This window comes from Solanum pennellii, chromosome 8, assembly GCF_001406875.1.
Source record: "Solanum pennellii chromosome 8, SPENNV200".
Classification (NCBI taxonomy): Eukaryota; Viridiplantae; Streptophyta; class Magnoliopsida; order Solanales; family Solanaceae; genus Solanum; species Solanum pennellii.
In genome coordinates this window covers 59,456,850-59,481,864 of record NC_028644.1, presented here as the reverse complement: position 1 = coordinate 59,481,864, position 25,015 = coordinate 59,456,850, and the positions used below count along the sequence as shown (strand labels likewise).

The window sequence follows — 25,015 nt, the reverse complement described above, 5'->3', positions numbered from 1 at the left end:
ATAATAAAGTTGTTGGAGTACAAATTAGTAATAACATGCTTCATTTTATCGTCTAAATTTATGATTTATATTTTCTTTTTTTGTGAATTTTATTTTGAATCGTTGAGGTTAAGAGTCCTTGCACAAGGGTAATTTGAAGTAAAAGTAGCAGGGGAGAGAGAAACAAAAAAAAATGACTAAATGATTAATTTCTCGAGACATGAATTTTGTTATATAAACCTAAGTTATTTGTATAAAAAATAGACGATATCAAACTTGATAAGTTTTTAAATACTTAAAGACTAAAACTGATAAATACATAGTTAAGAGATTAAAATCGACAAATGTATAGTTAAAAGATGAGATAAGTGTCAAAAACACACCTAAATTATACTTTTTTTTGAGTTTCATACCTAAACTATTGAAAGTTTGAGTTTCATACTTAAACTATCACTTTTTAGTTTGAGAAACACACATCTCTCTCTTTTATACCACTCTCATCATGGTATGTATAATACACTTTCTCTTTTTTTTAAAGAATTTCCACATTACATACACTCCACATGGACAAAATATTCAACCTTGACACAAAATAAATAAATTATTAGTATTAGTTAAAATTAAAAATTAAAAAACTATTATAAAAAATAATATTTTCTTTATAAAATAAAATGTAAAATACTTTTATTACCCCACACCATTTTTAAAGTTTTTTATTTTGTTTAAATTTCTTTATAAAAGTATTTCATTTTGTTACTTCATCTCCTCCTCCTCATCATGGTCTTATATCTGTCTGGTTTTAAGAAAAATGGGATTTGATGAGGTGTTTATTGATATGGTGTGGAGAATCATGGCTAACAACTGGTACTCAATCATTGTCAATGGTAAGAGATATGGTTTTTTTCACTCCACTAGAGGCCTCAAACAAGGTGACCCCCTTTCTCCAGCCCTATTTATTTTAGGTGCGGAGGTGTTATCAAGATCTCTTAACAGGCTCCATAATCATCTGGACTACCATGGTTTTATCATGGAAATGAGGGGGCCACAGGTGAACCATTTGAGCTTTGCTGATGATATCATTTTGTTCACTTCCGGGAGATGCAGAACCTTGAAGATTCTTATGAATACCTTAAAGGAGTATGAGAATACTTCTGGACAGCTCATCAATGGTGATAAGAGTCACTTTATGCTACACTCTAATGCTTTCACTAGCACTAGAGATAGAATAAAGAGACTTACAGGTTTTAAACAAAAACAGGGTCCAATTACCTACCTAGGCTGCCCTTTATTTGTCGGTAGGCCTAGTAACATTTATTTTTCTGACCTTGTTAATAAAGTTGTTGGCAGGATCACAGGGTGTCAAACAAAAAACTGAGTTAAGGGGGCAAGGCAATTCTTACAAAGCATGTGCTACAAGCTCTCCCTATCCATCTACTTTCTGCAGTAACTCCCCTAAAGACTATTATCACGCAAATTCAAATGTTTATGGCTGATTTTTTCTGGGGGTGGAATAGTGACAAGAAGAAATATCATTGGGCTTCTTGGAGGAACCTAAGCTTCCCTTATGATGAGGGAGGAATAGGCATGAGGAACGTAAAAGATATTTGCAAGGCTTTCCAATTCAAACAATGGTGGAATTTCAAAACCAAGCAAACTCTGTGGGGTGCTTTCTTGAAGGCAAAGTATTGCCAAAGGTCTAATCCAATTAGCAAAAAATGGAACTCTGGGGATTCCTTAACTTGGAAATATATGTTAATGAACAGACCACAAATTGAGCAACACATCCAATGAAAGTTACAAGCTGGAAATTGCTCATTTTGGTGGGATAATTGGTTAGGCAGTGGACCGTTAGCACAATTCACCACCACCAACAACAGATTCAATAACTCCAAAGTGGCAGATTTTTGGGAGGCAGGGAAGTGGAGTTGGAGCAGGCACCAGCTAGGCAGCTCTCCAAAATCCTAACTACAGAGATTTCCCCCCCATCAACACCTACCAGATCAGGCTATGTGGAATCTTAACAACCATGGTGGCTTCACTTGCTCATCAGCTTTGGAAGAAATAAGAGAAAAAAACGCTAAGAAGCACTTTAATTCACAATTATGGCATAAAAATATTCCTTTAAATCTTCTTTCTTATTATGGAGAACCCTTAGGGGTAAACTCCCTACTAATGATAAACTAATTAATTTTGGCATTGAGCCATCCAATTGTGTTTGCTGTTTTGACAGATCAGGTACGAACTGCATAGAACATATTTTCAACTCCGAGAATTTTTGCAGCCAAAGTCTGGAGCAGTTTTGCAGCCACTGAAGGCATGCTGCCAGACTTTTCTTCTCTGCAGGTACTGCTGCAGCAATGGTGGACTGCCACGCCAAAAAATGCAGCCAACAAATTGCTCATGCAAGCCACGCCAATATTCATTTGTTGGAACCTTTGGAAGAACAGGTGTGTAGCTAAATACGGAGGCAAAACAACCAACAAAAGCAGGGTCAAATATGTCATATACAAGGACACCTACAAGATGCTTAACACTGCCTTTCCTCAAGTTAGATGGCCGGCAAAATGGACAGATTTAATCCAAATGAGTGAGAGGTGCGTGCACGACATCAAGGTGAACATGGTGACTTGGATTAGACCTCAAGATCAATGGCTCAAAGTAAACACGGATGGAAGTGCCATCACCAACCCAGGCAGATTAGGGGCTGGTGGTATCTTGAGGGATAAAAATGGCAGGTTGGTGATGGCTTTCACAACACCACTTGGAGAGGGTACTAACAACAAGGCGGAAATTGAGACATCAATTTTTGGTTTGACTTGGGCAATCGAACTTGGATATAGGAACATAATATTGGAACTAGACTCCCAATTGGTTGTGCATTGGATCTTAAAGAAGTCTCTCCCTCAATGGAGCATTATCACACAGTTGGGAAGGCTACAAAACCTCATCTCTCAAACCCAGAACTTCAAATGCTTACATGTTTTCAAGGAAGCTAATTGGGTGGCTGATGCACTATCAAAACAAAGCCACAAGATAACTTCTTCACAGATTTACTTCAACAGCCAGCAAATGCCTAAGGAAGCAAAATCATACTACTATCTTGATCTTTTGCAAATGCTTAGTTTTAGAAGGAAAAAGACCAAAAGGATTAAGGAACCTCCTTGATTATTCTTGTATCTTTTCAACTTAGCTATAATTAGAATTATAGCTACTTTGAATAGGTTAGGTTAGATTATAGGGTTTCTTGTAAAGGGAGAGTCTCCCTAGTTTTATGTCTTCTAGATGCTTTGTATTGAGAGGAGTCCTCTCACTAGGTACTTATGTAAGGGGAAGAGTTTACTTCCTTCGGGAAGTCAACTCTAAACCATCTTAGGTAGGAGGTAAGGTTTATGCCCCCCTCCTTGTATTATGTTTTTGTTATTAATGATAAAGCCTAGGGGTGTTGCTCAGCCCCTACCCCTCCAAGGGTTATTCAACTAAAAAAAAAATTAAAAATTTTTAGATATTATTTTATTTTTAAAAAAATATAATTCTACCTATCCCAGTTATATCTTTTAGTTGCTTATGTCATATTCGATACACTACTAGATTTTTTTTTTCTAAAAATATATGTACGTATATATCTAACACAAAATAGAAAAACGTAAAAAAAAAATAATAGGAGTGAAAATTAAATAGGATGGGATAGATTTTTTTAAATAAAATAATATCAATTTCTATCGGGGGGAGGGGGAGGGGGGAGGATGAAATATGAANTTAAATAGGATGAGGTAGATTTTTTTAAATAAAATAATATCAATTTCTATGAGGAGGGGAGGATGAAATATGAAATTTTTAAAAATATTTTATAAATATTTTTTTTTAAAAAAAGGATGGGGTTATCGCGGGGGAAAGGGGTACGTGGAGGAGGTGGTGGAGTGAGATAAGAAAAATAATTTAATTTTTTATATGGATAATAATCTTTAATTTTTAATTAATATTAATTTTTTATTATTTAATTTTTATTTATTTTATCTATGTGGAATGCCATGTGTCAAAGTTTTTTCATATAAAAGAGAGAGTTCACTACACACACCACTGATGTGTGTTTCTCAAATTAAAAAGTGATAGTTTAGGTATTAAACTGACACTTTCAATAGTTTAGGTATGAAACTAAAAAAAAAAGAATATTTTAGGTATGAAACTCACACTTATTTGCTATATTCTCTACATTGTATTCTTTTCTATATCGAATTTGTTGCATTTGAGCAGAAGGTCCTTCGAGAATAACTCTCTACCTTGACGAGATAGTAATAAAGACGGCATACATTCTACCCTTATCCAAACATCGCTTGTGAAATTTCACAAACAAAGCATATTATTGTTAAAGTTTCATAGATTTAAAAAAATAAATTAAACCACGCATATACGTTTCTTTTTCACAACATTGGGTTATATCAGCAAATCAACTAGGAATTGAATGATAACTGGAATATATAAATAAAACTGATACCAATGTTAACATAGAGCAGAAAATGATTCACAGCAGTAAATCCAAGCCATCGACTGAATTATTCAATGGATAGATATCTGTCTTGAAGGCATCAACGTATTGTTGCAATCAGTGTAGAGATGCCCTTTTGCATTCTCTCCCAACAAATTTAACAGTAGAAACTTGTTCGTGACATAATACTCCTCCATACTTCTACTCTAACCTGAGTCACATATAATGAAAGATTCATTTTTTCAAAAATTTCGTGTCAAATTAAATATAATTTTGATAATGGATAGAATTTTATCTCTAGCATTTCTTATTCAGTAAAGGTTTCTAGCTCTCAATTATAGTCAATCAATTCTGATGTAAATATACGATGCAAATAATTTATATCTTAATACTAAAGTAATTTGAAATTTGAATATAAAAATATTTATATATATAGTTAAATATTTCTATAACATGTTATAAAAATGCCAAAATATATTATCAAGTGCAGTATTAACAATATATTTATTTTACCTACTTCTTTTAAAAGTAGATTTTTGTATTCAAAATTGAGTGGATTCCAACTGCAATTAGTCACAACCATAAAACACTACACACCTATCATTTCTCCATTAAGTTCAAATTTATAAATTATTATTCCACTAGTGAAGTAACTATCCAAACAAAACCAAAGGACAAAACATTGGTCACCATTAATGATAGATTCAGAATTTAAAGATTATGGATATATATCTATAGAGATATTATGTGTCTTAACATTTTATGTTAAAGTGAAAATATCTACCAATCTTTTTATTAAATAGATACTTATTTACTATTCAAATATACAAAGTTTGTATTTGAGTCAATGGATGATCGAGTAGTAATGGCGCAGCTAGCAACTTTGTGAATGGTGTGCAAATTTTTATGTTAGTTACGTTAAAAGCTTGCAAAATTAAATACAAATTAATAAGAGATAATTTAACCTCGATTGACTAAGACCTCAAGATGATATGTTAAATAAGCTTTACTTGCTTACTTGAAGCATGAAGGGGATGTAGCTCAGATGGTAGAGCGCTCGCTTAGCATGCGAGAGGTACGGGGATCGATACCCCGCATCTCCATTTCTGTTTTTTCGGTAATATTCCATCATATTTGAATTTTGCTAAAATGGTATATTTATCTTTATTTGGTAATATTTCATTATATTTGAATTTTGCCAATATCTTTAGCGAACACCTTCAAATTGATTGTTAGCTTTCTATTTTTTTCAATCAATCATGTTATACTCTGGACATGAACACTTGAGATATGTTAATCATCAAATTGGTGCTACTTTGACGATTGATATGTTGGGAAAGACAAGACACTAACAGAGAATGCCTGACAGGATAACAGCGGAAGAATACCCAAGTCTATACTTTCCCTTCTCGATTTGAACCAAGAGAAGACAAACAACCACAAGCAATATGATAGTAAGGCAGCAAGTAATTCAACCAAACAAAAGAACAAGGCAATAATAAACCAATCACACAAGACACCAAGATTTACGTGGAAAACCCTTCGATGTGAAGAGTAAAAAACCACGGGACCAAAAGCTCCACTATAATCATCAAGAGTTACAATATTGTTCTCCAAAATTGGCCACAAAACAAGTGTCAAACAACAAGCAACAACAAAATAAGATTGCACCAAATCTAGAGAATTAAAGGAGCAAAATCACCAATTTCGCAGCTACTGTTCACGACAGCAAAACTGAAGCTGCAGGCCACCAAATCCAACTCTGTCAGTTCTTAATCAAAGATTGAGATGAAGATAATATGCTGTCCAAAAATCAGCTCAATCCGACAAGAAACGAAGCGGGAATCGCAATTTGAAGTTGGCTGTTAGGGCTGAATTTTGACTGCGAAAACTGCTCTCTTTCTCTCTTTTTGGCTACTGAAAAAAACTCTCTGTGTATATGAAAATAAGACCTAAATAGGCTTATATTTGCCTCATAAGAATGGGCCTATGGGCAAAAATGGGTTGGTTCAAACTGGACTTTTATTTATCCACATATGAAGGGAAAAAGGCCCATAACCCAACATGATATAGCCCGTTGGCATCAAACACACGATAAATCTGCTATATATCAAAAACATTAGTGCACTCTTACAAAAATAGAAAGATGAAATAAAAATAATAAAATAATGACATTACCAATTACCATACGTACGTCCTATAGGAATCTAACCCTAAATTTAGAAATTACCAAAAAGAAATAATAATCATATTTCTACTAAGTTTAGAATTAGGTTAAATAAAATACCTAAAAATGTGTACTGTTTCTAATATGTAAAAAGCATAAGTGTTCTTACTTCTACATACTTTTTTTTTCCTTTTCTCTTTAGCTCAAAAATGGCAATATATGTTCCTACTGCCAACAATTGGCACTATGTCCATTTTCCCCTTTTTTGAATACGCAACTCATGTTCATCGTGTTCAACCTTGCAATATTTGATATGGATCTTATACTCATGATCATGTTCAATCATAGTAAGACATATTAGACAGAGATGCACCTAGCTACATTAGTAGGTCATTTCCTCCGTCCGGATACATTAAGATCAACACAGATGGATAATCTAGGGTTAGCGGGATATGAAGGTATTGCAAGAGACGATAAGCAAGCGTAGGTGGTTAGGAGAATTCGTGGGGTGATTAGGTATGGTAACAACGTCATGCCTCACGGCAGAACTGTGGATCATACATCGCGGACTGACCTTGGCGAATAAAAGCCCTGAACTATTTCTTTATAGAAAAGGAAACAGATTTAATAGACTCAAAAACATTATAGTTTGCAAAGCTTGGAAAAAGATACAGAAATATTACTGGTATATCTTACTCAAATCAGCAGGTAGTGAATATCGAGAAAGGAAAATGAAAAACACAGGCAATCACATATTGGACAAGTTTCACATAACCTAACAATATTTCATGCCTTTAGATGCATCAGTTTGGTATATCTCATTTTGACAGAGCCTATCATTTCATACGTTAATACATTACATTCACCATAAGCCCTTTTAAATACTTTGCTGTCATCTAATATCAGAGACAGAACTAACAAGTTTATGATCAGGTTTGAGCACATGAAGTGAAGTAAGTTTTTTCTCACAACGATGCAGAATGACTACTTCCTCTCTTGGAGCCTCTTGGTATAACTATATCACCACAAGGTAAATTATTATGTGTTCAAACTCTGGGGCATATTGATTTTTTTGACTTGTTAAACCCAAAAAAGATATTTTGCATGTTATCTTTCCAATAAGAGGTACACAATTATTTTGAACCTGAAGGTTTAAGGGCAACCAAAATGGTTTTCCTTTAAGACCGGAACAACTTGGGGCTCATTTTGGATCAAACTTCTCAACATGCCTACTAGTTTGTTTGTCCGTAATTTGCCAGACCAGTATGCCTTAATACATCCTCCAAAGTAGTGAAGACTGCATGAAGTAACTAGAGAAATAGCTTGAGGAAGGTGGTTTAATAAACTCCTTAGTTAAAAGATCGGCCCTCAACTAAATCCTCTTTGCAGTTGTACGAGAGGACACACTTAGGTCTAAAATGGACACAGAGATACATATCCATGAGCTGACTAAGAAAGTAGAGAAAAGAACCACTCATGACCAGACGAAGCTTATGCACATGGAAAATGAGCTCAAAAGTGCATCAATGCAACAGGTGTTCACGGTTTAATGAAAAACCAAACCAAACCAGTCCGATTAAGAACACCAGCAGTTGGTTTGCTTTGGTTTTAAGCTTTAATTTACCTACTACATTTGGTTTTGTTATGGTTTTACTAAACTTTACTGAAAAAAATGACTGAACTGATAAATTCTATTCATAAAATTTTCAAACTATTTGAATATATGATAGAGTATTAGTTTTTCATTAATATTTACAAATATTACCTTTTAATCATTAGTTTGATTTTATTCTACTTATTTCACATGCATTACAACAGTTATAAATTTTATTCTTGAAAAATATGCCCAAACCCAACACGTCTAATTGTCTATATGTGGTGTGGTGTAATTGCCAGTCTTAAATTTTCTTTGCTTAGACATCCATCTACTCTTCAATGGCTTGCCCCTTTGACCATCCTATTTAAAAGTATATATTGCTTCTGAGGATGTTAGACATGTAAAATGGAGTAACCTCTACCAGTTATGAAACTTAACATGCTAAAACTTCCGAATATTGTTGAAAAATAATAAAATATTCAGATACATTCATCTTGTGATAGTAAAGAGAAATTTGTCGATTCCTAATATTCATTTGAAATTTTCAAGTCAATGTTAATTCACTATAGCAAATCATCATTAGCTAGTTATAAACCGAACCAAACCGATGGTTTTTATTTTATGATGTTTTAGAAATTTCAAAACTGACTAAATTGATTTGGTTGTGGTTTAATCATAACAGAAACATTAACAGCCCTAAATGCAAGCTCAATTTTCTCAGGAATGAGGTTCCAAGATATGTTTCTATTAACAGCCCAAAATGCTAGCTCAATATTCCTACCTGAGTTTAACCAGCTTTTCAAGAATTACAGAATACAGAAGAGGAACTGTGTATCCTGAACATGTCAAGCATTACAAGAAAGCTATACCAGAACATAGTTCATGATACCGCAGCCAATGGTATAGGTTATTTCCTTTTCTAGAGAAGAATTACATTCGTTCAGTGTACAACGGGTTAACTTAGAAAACTGAAGCAGGCCACAGATTAGAAGTGGTCTTACTTTCAACAAAGCTTGGAAACTTCCGTTCATTTTTTGCTTAGTTCCATTTAAGGAAGCAATTCTTGGATTACCCTTTCTCAAATTTTGGCTATATCAGGATCAAAATTGCAATGTCTATGCACAAGGTTAAGCATCCCATGGGCCATGACAATAGCAGAGTAGCAAAGTTAATTAAAAAGTACCCTGGACATTTGTTTTACTAATACAACTACTTCAACAATAAATAATGGGAGCTAGACAGGACATGCACCTGAGATAATGATGGGGAACTGTGAAAGAAAGACCACGGGTTATAACTGCTAAGAGGTATCCATAAATGAGAGAACACTGAAAACATATTAATCCATCTGAAACGAGACATTCAACTCCCCTTTCACCCGTTATTTCCAATCTATCCAACAGTGTTCTCTCATGATATTATCCTGCACTTCCATAGGTACCCACATCCTTAATCTTCTGTCAACCACAATGTATTCTAATGTTTGACATCCTAGTACTAACTCTTCCAAATCATATCCACTAAGCTTTTCACAACTAGTCAAAATGAGCTCTTTCAATGACCCATGCTTTGTCAAAGTACGGACGCCTTCACCAGTGACAAATTCACAGCCAGTTAAATTAAGAGCGTCCAGATTCTTGCAACCTTCAGCTAGAGCAATAACAGTAGCATCAGACACATTAACAAGCCATGACAAGTTCAACCTCTTTAAACTCTCACTTAAAGCAATAGCCTCACCAGCTAAATCAGTCACATTCGTTCCACATTCTGCCAAATCCAATTCCCCCAAGCAACATAATTGCATCAAACTCAACACCCCACAGTCTGTAATCCTATCACATTCAGCAAGAATTAGTTTCTTTAAGGTCATCCTAAGAGGTCCTCCTGCTAATGATTTCAAACCTGCATCAGATATCAACCAACACCCATGTAGATTCAAGTTCTTCAAAGAGCTGACACTTCCAATAACTCTAAGTGCTTCATCACTAACCTTGTCACAAAAACTCAAGTCTAAATCTATCAACTTAGGCAAAAAGCTAACAAGAGAAACAACCCCAGCATTCCCAACTCCACTTCTCTTTCTCAAAGACACCGTATTAAGATGAGAACAACCCATTGCAATGAAACACAGACCATTTTCATCAAAATCATCCAAGGCTAGACTTTCATCCCTTTCATAATAAATTCTGTTTTTTTTCTTGAAATTAAGGTTAAGAATTTGGATCCTGGGACATTTTTCAGCCAAAATTTCAAGATGGGCATTCGTGATTTTTTCAGATGTATCAAATTTTTGCAAATTTGGGAATCTTGGAAGGAAATTAAGCAAAAGATTGGGATCAAAAACACGTACAGATGATCGAGTTAAGCCTTCAATTCTGAGCCACTGCTTACAAACTTGAGAAATGGATCTTCTACTGGCAGAGTCATGAACCCTAATCATTATCGAAGCTAAAACATCATCTCCCAAATTCTCCATTTTTCAATTGCTAGACACTGCAGATACCCCGGCTTTATTTGTAGTGATCCTCTTTTTTCATTGTTCATTTGCATCATTTATAATATGCATACTAAATACACAAATATTGCATCAGCTTATATATGTTTTTTAATATTAGACGGTATAAAATTAAACAAGTAACACATATATTACATGCATATCCCATATAAAATAAATGCATGTTGCATATTAACGTGTGTTTGGTATAAAAGAAAAATCTTTTTTATTAAAAATAAGTTAGTTTCTTGGTTTGTAAATGAAAAATACATTAGAAATCAAACTTCCGGACATGACTTGGATTCGACATTTGAACTACAATGCGATCTCAATTTCGATATCTGAACCTAGACCAAGACCTTCATCAATTCAAGACATTGATTTAAAAAGGGAAAATGCACAAGTACCCCTCAACCTATGCCCGAAATCCCAGAGACACACTTATACTATACTAAGGTCCTATTACCTCTGAACTTATTTTATAAGTAATTTTCTATCCCTTTTAGGCCTATGTGGCACTAGTTTGAAAGAAAAAATCAACCAGTGTTGGGCCCACAAGATAGTGCCACGTAAGTCGAAAAGGGGTAGAATATTATTAATAAAATAAGTTCAGGGAATAATAAGACATTCGTATATTATAAGTGTGTCTCTGAGATTTTGGGCATAGGTTGAGGGGTACTTGTGCATTATCCCATCTAAAAATAGTAAAGTTAATCAAACATGAAAAAAAATTGTAAAACGTAATCTATACCAACCCTTAAAGGAATATATTTAATCTGCTAGAGGACAACACCATTCTGGACGAAGGTTGTTTGTTGGTCGGATTTTCATATTCTTTTTGCCTTTAATTAACACATTAATATATATGAATAAATATATAAATCATCAAAAGTGCCTTTAATACATAAAAGTAAAGTGACTTATTTTTTTATAGAATCACTTGTTCTAAATAGTAAAAACTATTTCAATTATGTGGAGTATGATGAAATATAAGGAATTACTTGAATGAGTAGTATAACTGTTAGGGGTAGATCAGTAATTGTACAGTTAGTTAGTTAGACAATTTGTTAGTTAGTTATGAGTAAACAGTAGGCTGTGTAAAGGTGTATAAATAAACATGTACTGTAAACATTTGTAATAGAACTTTCTAGAATAAAAAATCTTCTTCTTCGTTTTCTCTCTACTTTCATGTTAATCATTCTATGAGTTTCATCATGGTATCAGAGCTTTGATCACAATTGTGATTTCAGTTTATCCTGGATTACAGATCAACAATGGCTAAGTTTGATCATAATCATGCTTTGTTTCTTCATCCGTCTGACACTACTGGAGCTTCGATAATACCGATGCAGCTATCAGGATCTGACAATTACTCTGTATGGAGCAGGGCTATGAAGATTCAATTACTTGGAAAGAACAAGCTGAGAATTGTAGATAGAACCTGGAAGAAAGAGGATTTTGGAACAGATCTAAGTCATCAATGGGATCGATGTAATGTTGTAGTGCAGGGGTGGATCATGAGCTCGGTAATTCCAGAATTACACACAGGGATTGTTTATGCTACAAGTGCAAAATCAGTTTGGGATGATTTACGTGAACGTTTCGATAAGGTGAATGCTTCTCGAATTTTTCAATTACACAAGGACATAACTAGTTTAGTGCAAGGAAGTGATAGTATTCCTGTTTATTTTTCGAAATTAAGAAATCTTTGGGATGAGTTTTCCAGTATTGTTCCTCCACCGTGTGACTGACCTAGATCTAAGGATTTTTGTGCTCATATGTTGAGACAGAAACTGATGCAGTTTTTAATGGGACTGAATGAGATGTATGATCAATCGAGAAGTCAGATTTTGATGACTGGACCTACTCCTAGTCTAAATAAAGCATATGCAATGCTTGTTGAACGAGAAAGTCAAAGAAGTCTGGGTAGCACATCTAGTAATTCTAATAGTGGAGAAAATATAGATATAGCAGCACTCATGATAAGGAGAGGTGATAGTTCTCAACATTATAAGGGAACAGGTCAACAGTATTCAGGACAAGAGTATCAGAAAGGGAAGAAGAATTGGGATCAGCAGTGTGAATATTGCAAGATAAAGGGACATGTGAAGAAGAATTGTTTTAAACTAATAGGATATCCAGCTGACTGGAAATTTAAGAAGAAGTAGAACCTGAACACTGCTTACAATGTTCAAGCTGAAAATACACAACAAAACATGAAATTTGGAGTCAGGAATACAGGAGAAATACTGGATAAGATGGCATCTGGAGAACTTCATAGGGCTCCTCACTTGACAGATACACAACATGATAGCATTTTGGGTATGATCAACAATGACAATTCACAGCATGGTATGATGGCTAATATGGCAGGTATGGCAGGAAATACTCCAATAGCTAAAATAAAAGATTTGAAATGGATTGTTGATAGTGGAGCAACTAATCATATGTCTTCTAGCTTGTCTAATTTAACTGATGTGAAATTAGTTAAATCAGATTATAATAGGAAAGTACACTTGCCGAATGAGGAGTTACATTGGTTACACATACTGGAAGTAGTAAATTATTGACACAGGAGAGTTGAAAGATGTTCTATTTGTTCCTGATTTTCAGTATAATCTGTTGTCAGTATCAAAGTTAACTAGAGAATTTCATTGTTTTGTATCTTTCTATCCTGGATTTTGCTTATTCCAGGACCTTTCAACTAGGAGACTGAAGGGGATTGGTAAGGAACATAATGGGCTTTACTGGATGGTGCCACAGAATTCAACCAAGTCTGAAAGTACTCGAGATGTGGATACAAAAGGGTTCACAGTTCATGATGATAAAAGAGATATCTTGTTATGGCATAGAAGATTAGCTCACTCTTCAATAAAATCTGTACAAGATATTTGTGGACGTCAATAGATGCTTGTAAGTCTGTTGTAGACAATTGTGAAATATGTCCATTGGCTAAACAAACTAGACTTCCTTTTACAAACAGTGATACTAGATCAGATAGAGCTTTTGCTTTGTTGCATTTGGATGTATGGGGTCCCCACAATACTCAGACTTTTGATTGGAACAAATATTTTCTTACAATTGTTGATGATTACTCCAGAATCACTTGGATTTTCCTACAGAAGTTCAAACATGATGTGTTGATAGTTCTCAAACAATTTTTTCAACTAGTGCTTACTCAATTTAATGCCTCAGTTCAGGGTATTAGAACAGATAATGGTGGAGAATTTTGCAATGATCAATTACAGGCTCTTCTTAAGGATCTAGGCATTGTGCACTATAGAAATTGTGTTTATACTCCTCAGCAGAATGGTGTTGCTGAGAGGAAACACAGGCATTATTTAGAGGTGGCAAGGGCACTCAGATTTCAAAGTGGTGTTCCTCTTAAGTTTTGGGGCCATTGCATTCTTACTGTTGTCTATATAATCAATAGACTTCCTTCTAAAGTACTTGCAGGTAAGTCACCTTATGAGGTTTTCTTTAACATCAAACCTTCTCTTATACATTTGAGGACATTTGGTTGTTTATCTATGCAAGCATTTTGCCCAAGGTGGATAAATTTGCAGTCAGGGCAGTGAAAGCAGTGTTTATGGGGTATTCTAGTGTTACTAAGGGATACATATTATTTGATCTTGAGATACAAAGGGTTTTTCTTGAACAGAGATGTTGTTTTTCATGAATATCAGTTTCCTTTTAAAGAATCTTCCTCTTTTGATGCTAGTATTACTACTGATGATGCTAGTATTGTTAATGATATTTTCACTTACCCTATCACATATTCCACTCCTGATTCTCCTATCATATCCTCTACTCCTTCTGTCTCTTCTCCTTCTACTACTTCATCACATACTCCTTCAGCTTATGATCCTCCACCTACTGTTTCTCATACTTCTGTACCTGTCAGAAGATCTAATAGAAATTCTCATCCTCCTCTATGGTTAGCTGACTATGTAACCAGACCTGCTCCCACTTCCACACTTTATCCCTTGTCCTATTATGTCTCTTATACAAATTTGTCCTCATCTTATCAACATTATCTAGGTGTTTTCTCAGCTATCATAGAGCCTTCTACCTATCAGGAAGCTATTAAAGGCAGCAGATGGATTGATGCTATGCAGTCTGAAATACAAGCTCTTCATGATAATCATAGTTGGGAGTTAGTTCCTTTACCTCCAGGAAAGGTTCCCATTGGTTGTCGTTGGGTTTACAAGGTTAAGTTGAAATCTAATGGTGATATTGAGAGGTTCAAAGCTAGACTAGTTGCAAAAGGTTACACTCAGAAAGAAGGTTTGGATTTTCATGACACATTTTCTCCTGTAGTTAAGATGACTACTTTAAGGACTGTTTTGTCTTTGGCTGCTCAGTTCAATTGGCATATTCATCAATTGGATGTGTATAATGCTTTTTTACATGGTGACTTGCATGATGAAGTTTACATGCAATTACCTGAGGGATTTTCCAGTCAGAGGGAGTCTAATGGACTGGTATGTAGACTTATAAAATCCCTATATGGGCTTAAACAAGCAAGTAGGCAGTGGAATTTGAAATTATGTGAGGCATTATTAAACTCTGGTTTTACGCAAAGCAGTTTGGATCATTCACTGTTCATTAAGAAGCAGGGAACAGATATTGTGGTGATCTTGGTTTATGTGGATGATATGCTAGTTACAGGAAGTAATTTGACACTCATAGAACAGACAAAAGCTTCATTACATAAGACTTTTAAGATCAAAGATATTGGTGATCTAAAGTTTTTTCTTGGTATGAAATTCAGTAGATCTGGAAAGGGAATTTTAGTTAATCAAAGGAAATATGCATTGGAGATTATTTCACAGTTGGGAATAGGAAGTGCAAAGCCATCATGGACACCACTAGAGACAAACATAAAGATAACAACACATGAATTGGATAATTTGATTGGGGAGTCAGATGAGGAGCTTCTTGAGAACAAAGAACAGTATCAAAGTTTAGTGGGAAAGATGCTATACTTAACATTAACAACGCCAGATATTGCATTTTCTGTTCAGACACTCAGCCAGTTTTTGCAACAACCAAAAAAATCTCATTGGGAAGCAGCACTTAGGGTGATGAAATATGTGAAAAGAGAACCAGGTCTTGGCATATTATTGAGCAGTACTAGAACAAACAGATTGACAGTTTCTGTGATGCAGATTGGGCATCATGTTCTAATACTAGAAGGTCAGTTTCAGGTTTCTTGGTAAAACATGGTAATTCTTTTATATCATGGAAATCAAAGAAACAAAGTGTGGTTTCTGGGAGTTCAGCAAAAGCTGAATACAGAAGTATGGCTAATGCAGTGTCAGAAGTAGTGTGGATCACAGCATTGTTAAAGGAATTGGGAAGTGAACTTGATGAACCAGTGATGATATTCAGTGATAGTAAGGCAGCATTACAAATAGCAGCCAACCCTGTTTTTCATGAGAGAACAAAACATATAGAGATTGATTGTCATTTTATTAGGCAAAAGATACAAGAAGGTTTGGTGAAGACTGAATATGTGAACTCTAAGGATCAATTGGCAGACATATTGACTAAAGGTCTCCCTAGACTACAACATGAATATTTGGTAGGCAAGCTAGGTGTGTTAAATGTCTTTGTACCCACCAGCTTGAGGGGGAGTGATGAAATATAAGGAATTACTTGAATGAGTAGTATAACTGTTAGGGGTAGATCAGTAATTGTACAGTTAGTTAATTAGACAATTTTTTAGTTAGTTATGAGTAAATAGTAGGTTGTGTAAAGGTGTATAAATAAACATGTACTGTAAACATTTGTAATAGAACTTTCTAGAATAAAAAATCTTCTTCGTTTTCTCTCTACTTTCATGTTAATCATTCTATGAGTTTCATCAGAGTACAAGATGAATCACTTTTTCTGTAAATAATTAAGAATTATTTCAATGACATGGTATATATAAGAAGTAGATGGATCAGTTTTTCTATACATTAAAAAACTATTTCAGTTTATAGATGATGAAGGGATAGATCACTTTCACTATACATCAAGAACTATTTCAATAACGTGATATGTACGAAGGACTAGAATAATCAAATCCCATACACGTAGGACCATTTTGATAGTTTTTTCCCAACAGTTAAGTCTAGTAAAAGTAATGTCCAAAAAAAGTAAAATGGATTACATCCCTTCTCTGGTGTTCAAACCCAATTGCCATTTGCCGCATCCAAATACCACTAAACATTATAGACCCAACAAGACTTCAGAACCATGGACCTTTATCCAAGTTCTGTCCTTTCCATACACCTATGTGTTCTCATGGAAGTTTCAATTTGCACATGCAAACTTGTCTTGTGATTCATCACCACACGGCAAGTCTTACTGGAGGTTCCACGACGAGAAGTGTTTCCAACTCATCATGTGATTACTCGCCACACAGAGGCACAACCGTGTACCTGGAAGGAGGTTTCTAGGTTTAGCATGATTACTGAACTTTTGGAAGATAGTCAATTCAAAGAACCTACAGAATCAATAAAATTATCACAGCTTTGGGAAGAAGATTGTGAACACCACCAGAAAACTCCATCAGAGTGACCAATTGCTTCGAGAGAAGAGTAATGAATCCATGCTTATGTCAACCAACCTCTTGAGAGCTAGACCACTGTTCATGGTGCAACAAAATATATCGACAATCAAGTCACCCTCACAGCTTCGTAAACAGAACGGATCTAGCAAATAGTAACAAGCCAGAAGACTAAAAAGCAAGCAAAATTTAATACCTGTTGTTTTCTACACGCAACACCATCATTTTCGTCCCTCTTAAGCAAAGCCAACAATCAAATGGGACTAAGCCTGCACCTTCTGCATTTTGAAGGAAATAAATGTTCTTTGCCCAGCTAATCTGAACTTCACATTCGGTAAGAAGGGCAGGCACTGTATTCAGAAAAAGTAGGTCATGCCTGCATACGGGGAACTTATTATATGTAGCTTCATCATAGTAAAAAGGCTGCAATTTAAACTTTACATGACCCTCAGGATACACATGTCAAATGTGTAATGACCCAGCTTCAGACAGGCAATACATTAACTCGACACCACAATATCTGAGCAAGATTTGTCGACGAAATGTAAATTTACTAGTATGCATTGGGGTTAAAATTCCTGAGAACCTTCAAGTGATTGAATCTTTTAAGAGAAATGACCTAGCAAGAAGGTTACATAATCTGTCACCTTTTAAAAGATATGTATGTTTAGAATAATATTAGCATGAACTCAATCTGTTTCTAAGTAAAACATGAATTTTGCACTCCAAACTACTATTGTTTAGAAATTTCTAGTTTTCCATTGAGGTAAATTAATAATTTTGCAACAGACACTAAGTACTTGAAACTTCAGGTAACTGAACCTACTAAACGGGCTTATTATAAGAGGTTTTTCTTCTTCTTCTCCTTCTTCCACTACAACAAAAAAACAACTTTTAGCAGCAAGAAATATGCATATTAACAAATGACGCTAAATCCTTTACCAGCATTAGTTAATTGTCATTAGATCAGAATGTCGTCACTACAAGCTTAGTGGCATTTACAAAAAGTGCTAAAATGTAATTGACACTAGTAATTGCCTCTAAAAAACATAGTTAGCAGCAATTAAGCTATTGCCGCTAAGGATCATTTTTGGTGTAGTAATATTTTCGTCAATCGGGGTAATCTGATATTTTTGGCAATGAAAGCAATGAAAGCAACTCAAGGGCACTAAGGATGATGAGAAAGCATATGATAAGTATAAATCAAGCCATGAACATATGAAGAAAAACCTTTCTCCTATGACAACAAGTACGCCCCCCCATCAAATCACAATGGCCAGATATAAAATTAGCTGCTGAATGCATCACAAATATCTGAAAAATAGCAGACCATTTAAGATAACCAGTACCTTGAGAATGTTAACAGAAGAAGGTTCATGTTACCAGAACAAGAAGTATCTGCAAATCACCTGCTCCAAGGTCCAAAGGATGGGACGGTACAAGGGACATAATACTGTTATCAACCAGTACAAGAGACCCATGTGAGTAAGCCATCTCAGCTATTTTATGAAAAAGATCAGAGAGGAGAAAAAAACATACAAAAAAAGGAAGTCATTATCAATTGAAATTCAATAGACTTCAACATATCAGCAGCCATGAAAGAACAGAAACAATATTTTGTAATCCAGGAGAAATGACATTTGCTTGCCAAATGAACAATAAACAGTAGTCCACAAAAGAACGACAGTACGTATATTGAGTTTTGGTTATTACATATTCTTGTCTTCCAGGCTTTTGGATTAACTCCAACATAATTATTACCAAATCCACCAGAGAACGACGTATGTATATTGTAGAAGTGAACCAAAAGGTAAAATTTTCATCAAAATTATAAAGAAATGTCATTTTCTGAGTAAATAGCAAAGTATTTACAACCCTCGCTCCACTAAATTGATCAAGGCACTGAGGTGATGCTAAATACTCCATCTCAACCACATACATACAACTATATGCACATAGTTGGGTACTTGTATACAAGACCAATTAAAGATAATCTAAAGCAGACCACTAGAGCAAAAGTTTATTAAAAATAGAATATCAACAAAAACTAAAATAGACAAAAAAGGAGAAAAATGAAACCAAACCTATGGCTTGAGTATGTAAGCCGGAGACCATCAAAACTGACGAGAGGCAAGGTTGAGAGCTAAGGCAGAAAGAGAGCCATCAACAATAAAGAAAAATCAAAACTGAGGAAGAATAGACAGAGATAGATAGAGTGAGGGAGAGATGATTCGGCTTACCTGGTGACGACAGCCGTTGATTGGATATTCATCAACTTGAGAACTCCTCTTTTTGATGCCATACAGGAAGAGTCTTCCTCTTCTACAAAATCTCATAGAATCACTGTGAGTAAGGTTTTTCATATTACTTGTTGATTGAAGGCATCATGCCGTCTCCACCATTGGCTTTCTTCACCGACGCCAACAATTCATCCACCACATCAAACACACTCACCTTCCTCTTCCGCATTGTTCCTATCAAGAACATCTAAAATCCACCACAAATCCAAAATCCCCGACGAAACAATTGCAGATGCACTGAATAATCGGAGATTATGTGACTAGGTTTTTAGATTTCCGTCTGTTCTAGGTTTACAAGGAGGGAGGGAACATACAAAAAGATTTTGTACTACTCTATTTAGTACCAAAATTTTGAAGCAAATCTCTTCAATGGCCAATGAAAAGGTCTTCATTCCCATTTATTGTCTAAGAATTGTTGAGCAAAGGAATACAGCGATATTCAATTAATTGCCACTAAAGACATTTCTTTTGGTAGATAGGTGGATGGCTTGTTTTCTCAATCTTGCCAGAATTGCAGGTGTATGACTTAAGTTATTTTGGATGTTAAATAATGTAGCATAATTTGCAGTTACACATCTAGTGTAAGTTAGTTTTGTTGCTCATTGCTAAAGCATGTTATATTTTAACTACTCTATACACAAGGTGGAATTGTTATTGTTACTCTATTTTAACTTTAGCTTGTCATATTTTGTTAGCTAATGTGAGGCAATGCAATCATGTTAAAAAATTTTACAATTACAAGGTCACTGTTTTAGTCTCTTGAAAGGTGTCTTCTTGTAGTAACCTGAATCGCTACAGGCATTGTTCAAGGAAGTGATAATGAAGGGGTGGAAATGGAGCAACATGCAAATTAGTTTGAGACTGCGACATAGTTTTGTTGTTTTACCAAATGAGTAATCATACGCATGTGTTTTCATAAAGAAGTGATACCTACGAGCATCATTCATGCAATGAATATAAGGGAGGAAGAAAAGCAATCTTCATGCAATGAATAATATTACAATCAATACATTAATATTTGCAATTGTTTCAATTCATTGTTGTCTCTCTTTTCATATGTAAAATATGTGATTAATGAGTCAAGATAAAAGGACTTTCTCTATCTAAGATACTTTTATTGTCAATCATTTTTCTCACCAAAATGGTCATTTACTAAAATAATATTATGTCATTCAAAAATCAAAAACTAGGGGTCATCTGATTGCTGGTTAGAATTACATTATTCATGTATTAAGAAATAAGATTAGTATAATTAGGAGTACTCTGTTTGGTAGCATTTTATTTTGTGATATATAAATTAAGCACACCAAATACGAAGTTTAGTTACTTGTTTGCAATTTTTTCATAACTAATATATGTATAAGTTACAAGGAAATTTATGAATTATTTATTCACGGCACAAGATATAATAACTAATACATGAATAATTAATATATGGATAACTCAATACAATTAATGGCCTAAACTTAATACGATATCTTAAAAATTTATTTTAAAAAATGCAATTTTACCCCTTTAACTTTAAGTCATAGAGTTACAAATTTATCTTTGTAAGGATTAATTCATTCAAATAAATTTGACAAACGCGTAACTTTTTTTCAAGTTAGTAATGTGAGATTACAAACATTTAACTAAACACCGTACTTGGTATGTGGAATCTTTAGAAAATGTAACGCTACCAAACGTAGTACTAATTATGTTAATTTTGATATATGAATAATTCCACATTGTAACGAGCATCCAAATGACCCATTAGTTTGTGATTTTCCGATGACACAATATTAACTTAAAAAATGAAAATTTTGGTGAGTTATGATTGACAACAAAAATATGTTAACTATAGAGATCTCTTTTATCTTTATTCATCAATCACATATTTTGCGTATGAAAAGACAGACAACAACAAGTTGAAACAACCACAAAACTTAATGTATTGATTGTAATAGTATCTTTAATATAATTCCACTAAGAAAAATTCATTAGTTCTTCCCTTCCTATCCATATTAATTGCATGAAGATTACTTGCAGGTATGACTTGTTTGTGAAGCACGTGCTTATCATTATTCATTTGATAAAACAACACAAACTACGTCTTAGTCTCAAACTACTTTTTGAATATGCTTCCTTCATTATCCCTACCTTAAACAATGTCCGTTCGCGAAATAAGTAACTACAAGAAGTCCCCTTTCTCAAAGCTAGAACATGTTCTTGTAATTGTAAAGAGGAACGATAAATTTTGATCCAACAGATATTTTTGATAACTCAAAGGAGTTTTTTTGAGCTTTAACAGTAACGTGATCACATTGTTTTACAATATCTAACATAATACGATATGCTTAAGTTAGATAGTGGTTGAGCAAACAGTAAGAATTCCCCCTTGTACATAGATCAGTTAAAATACGATATGATTTAGTGATGAACAAGAAAACTCACTTACACTAGATGTGTAGCTGCAAATTATGCTACATTTATAACAATCCAAATAACTTGAGTCACACGCCTGCTTTTCTAGGGAAGATTCTCAATAATCTTATGAAAATCAACAGATTTAACTGGATTTGATAGATCATGCAGATGCCTGTCAAAAAAGTGTGATGGTAAATAAACGGCCAAAAACAATAATAAAGGGGACATAACAGTTAAAAAGGAATATCTTCCTCATATCCTATTCTGAAGAGTGTTATTTTGAATTTCAGATTCCGTGGATGTACTCAAACTAAAGATCAGAAATTCCAGTGTACAAACTTCCATAGTCACCGGAGAGTTAAACATGCAAATTGTTGACAAGACACAAGCAAACAGCCAAAATCTTTATATCAAGTACGTCTATAAATATTTGCTAGCCTTTTATTTTCTAATGACTGTGACTTAACCAGTCACTTCAAATAGGGTGGTTTCTTTATCAACACAGCATTTATTGTTGGCACTAAACAGAAAAGCAGAAAAGGACCAAACAATTTTGTCTCAGGTCACCCACATTGAGGGTCCAAAACAACAATAACCAATCTACTTCTTACATTTAATTGTTTCTCCGTCAGTATATTCGTCACATTCTTCTTAATCTTAACATCACCAGTGAAATTTGGAACCTCCTAAGAGGCTTCCAAGTAATCCAATGAGACATCACAAAGTTCCATTATTTTCAAAAAGAAAATTAATTTACAAATTTATTAAACATTTTAATTTTATAAACCCTTCAGCCATTTCTTTTTCAGAAGGCAGTAGTGCATTCCAACACATAACCTTGAAGATGCATCAGCCAAGTTTGAAGGTATTGACATGGTGTAAATACTCTTTTAAGAAATCTAGTCGACTTCTAGGTTAAAACAAGAACATATAGAATAACAAAAAGAGTAAATGTAGAAAAAGGACTCGCTCACAAAGGATTTGGTGTGACCCAAATTGGATGACAAACATGACTGAGGGAAACACCATCATAATATAGCTGGACATTTCCATCTGCTAATTTAACACCCCCATGTCCAAGCTACCACCTTAAACTAGAGGTAAGCACCCAAACAATTATCTCTAAAATAAATATGATTGGGCTTGATTCCCCGAATGTCTACTAAATCCTAGTTGGCATAGTTTTGCAAGCATCTAAATCAATCTGGAAAACCAGAAAACTTTTTGTCCTATAAGAGTAGGACTTATTCCCTCATCATCAGCTTCAACTTGGACGAGCGTTAGTGGAATCCTTTCACAATCTTCTTTGACCTACCTTAAATCAACACCTCATTGCGCAACCACAAATGATGATCCTAGTGATTCTAGGATGTAATACTTACCATAAATCTATGGTTCTATCTGCAGTATGATATGACTTTTACCGGTTTCAAAGCCACCGACATCACAAACTTGGTTGCAACTACTATAATCGATTGCACAAAAGTTGCCATAGAAATATAACACATCACTGATATGTCCTTTTCAGGTCAGCTTTCTAATCATGGGCCACGAAAAATCTCTTGGTCCCCTTTAACTGAGTAACCGGAAGTTTCCCTCAGTGACCATGAGAATGTGATCAGATGTATAGGAAGGATTAGCTGACAGAACTGCTTTACGGATAAAGGTCCAAGGTTCTGAAGTCTTCTAGGGTCGATAGTGTTTGGTGTTATTTTGATGTGTTTATAGGATTTGAACACTGGAGAAGAAATGTAACAGACTAATTTCACCTTCTCTTTTCCAACTGTGGTAAGCCATCCCATAGACTCCATACATCATTTTCCCTCGGCTCCCGAAATCCTCTTTTACAAAATCATGTCATTACACAGGTGCTATCATCCTTAGCTAGTATTAGTCATGGAACGAACCCTAGGCAAATTACTAATAAAATTGTCCTGGAGGCCATAGAGTGCTAGGATTTGCAAACAGTATCAAAATTCAGGTAGTCTTCAATAAAATTTATACGTCTAACAATTAGAACCAAAAGATCACGTTGAATTTCCGATCAATCAAATTTATACGTCTAACAAATGATTTAATAATATTGGGGAAATGATTAGAAAATACCTAATTAATGTGAATCGATCTCCCTACAAACACTGGTAAGACGGAGAAGCCCACCGGAATCTTCATTAACCAACTTTTCCGGCAGAGATGGGCGGAGCTCCCCATGAACACTCATAAGAAGCACACTGTTGAGAGTAAAGCAATTGTCACATATTTTTCTTTTACATTTTGGACTTTGATTTTACTAGACTAAATAGTTGATAAAATGCTCAAAATAGTCTATAATTTATTGGGATTGGATTATTTTAGTCCTTATATAAAAATAAGGAAAAATTGTATAAATTTATATATTTTAAAAAATAATTATTGATTTTAGTAATACTTTTTGTTTATTTTCATTTATAGCAATGCTTTGTTAAATTTGTAATATGTATTAAAAGTGAATTATGTATGCAATATATATGAATTATAATTGTTTTTTGAAATATATTATGTTTGTTTGGTAAAAAATTGTCACATTGTATTATAAATGTATTAAAATGTGCCATAAATATATTATTCATCATTAGAATTTGTATTATATGTGAATAATAAATTATAATTTGTAATATCATTTCAGTCCATATATATGACATTGTCCTTCATTTGCTCATACATTTTGAAGTTAAACTTAATATAAATTTTCTAAAGTGTGAAGTTCAAAGTTGTCTTTAAACGTACATTTCACTTGAAAAAAAAAATGGGAATGAAAATCTCAAAAATTCAAAAACTATCAAATATTAATTTAATGTATAGACAAACTGATCCATATAGTGCTTCATATCTAGCATACTAGAGGAAGGAAATGGCCCGTGACGTGCGTCAAATATTATTAAAAATTAAAATTATTAATATATCTTTATCAAAAAATAACATATATCAAGATAAATATGTATATTTATTTTGGGAAAAGGTTTATTTATGCTATCAAACTTTTAGAAAAGG

At 34.2% G+C, this 25,015-nt stretch overlaps 1 protein-coding gene, 1 non-coding gene and 2 pseudogenes across 2 annotated transcripts; 1 reads left to right on the top strand and 3 right to left on the bottom strand.

The window, feature by feature from the left end:
• Positions 1-5,492: 5,492 nt before the first annotated feature.
• Positions 5,493-5,565, top strand: TRNAA-AGC. The gene has a single exon. It is a non-coding gene; the product is annotated as a tRNA-Ala (tRNA).
• A 3,475-nt stretch (positions 5,566-9,040) lies between these two features.
• Positions 9,041-10,783, bottom strand: LOC107027322 (F-box/LRR-repeat protein 4-like). The gene is made up of 2 exons (XM_015228498.2): positions 9,964-10,783; positions 9,041-9,876 (listed from the first exon to the last, which is right to left on the bottom strand). Exons 1-2 carry the CDS (start codon positions 10,700-10,702, stop codon positions 9,608-9,610), a joined length of 1,008 nt encoding a protein of 335 aa, XP_015083984.1. The 5' UTR covers positions 10,703-10,783; the 3' UTR covers positions 9,041-9,607.
• A 5,870-nt stretch (positions 10,784-16,653) lies between these two features.
• LOC107028650 lies at positions 16,654-24,296 on the bottom strand (annotated as a pseudogene).
• Positions 22,164-24,206, bottom strand: LOC114078443 (annotated as a pseudogene).
• Positions 24,297-25,015: the final 719 nt, after the last annotated feature.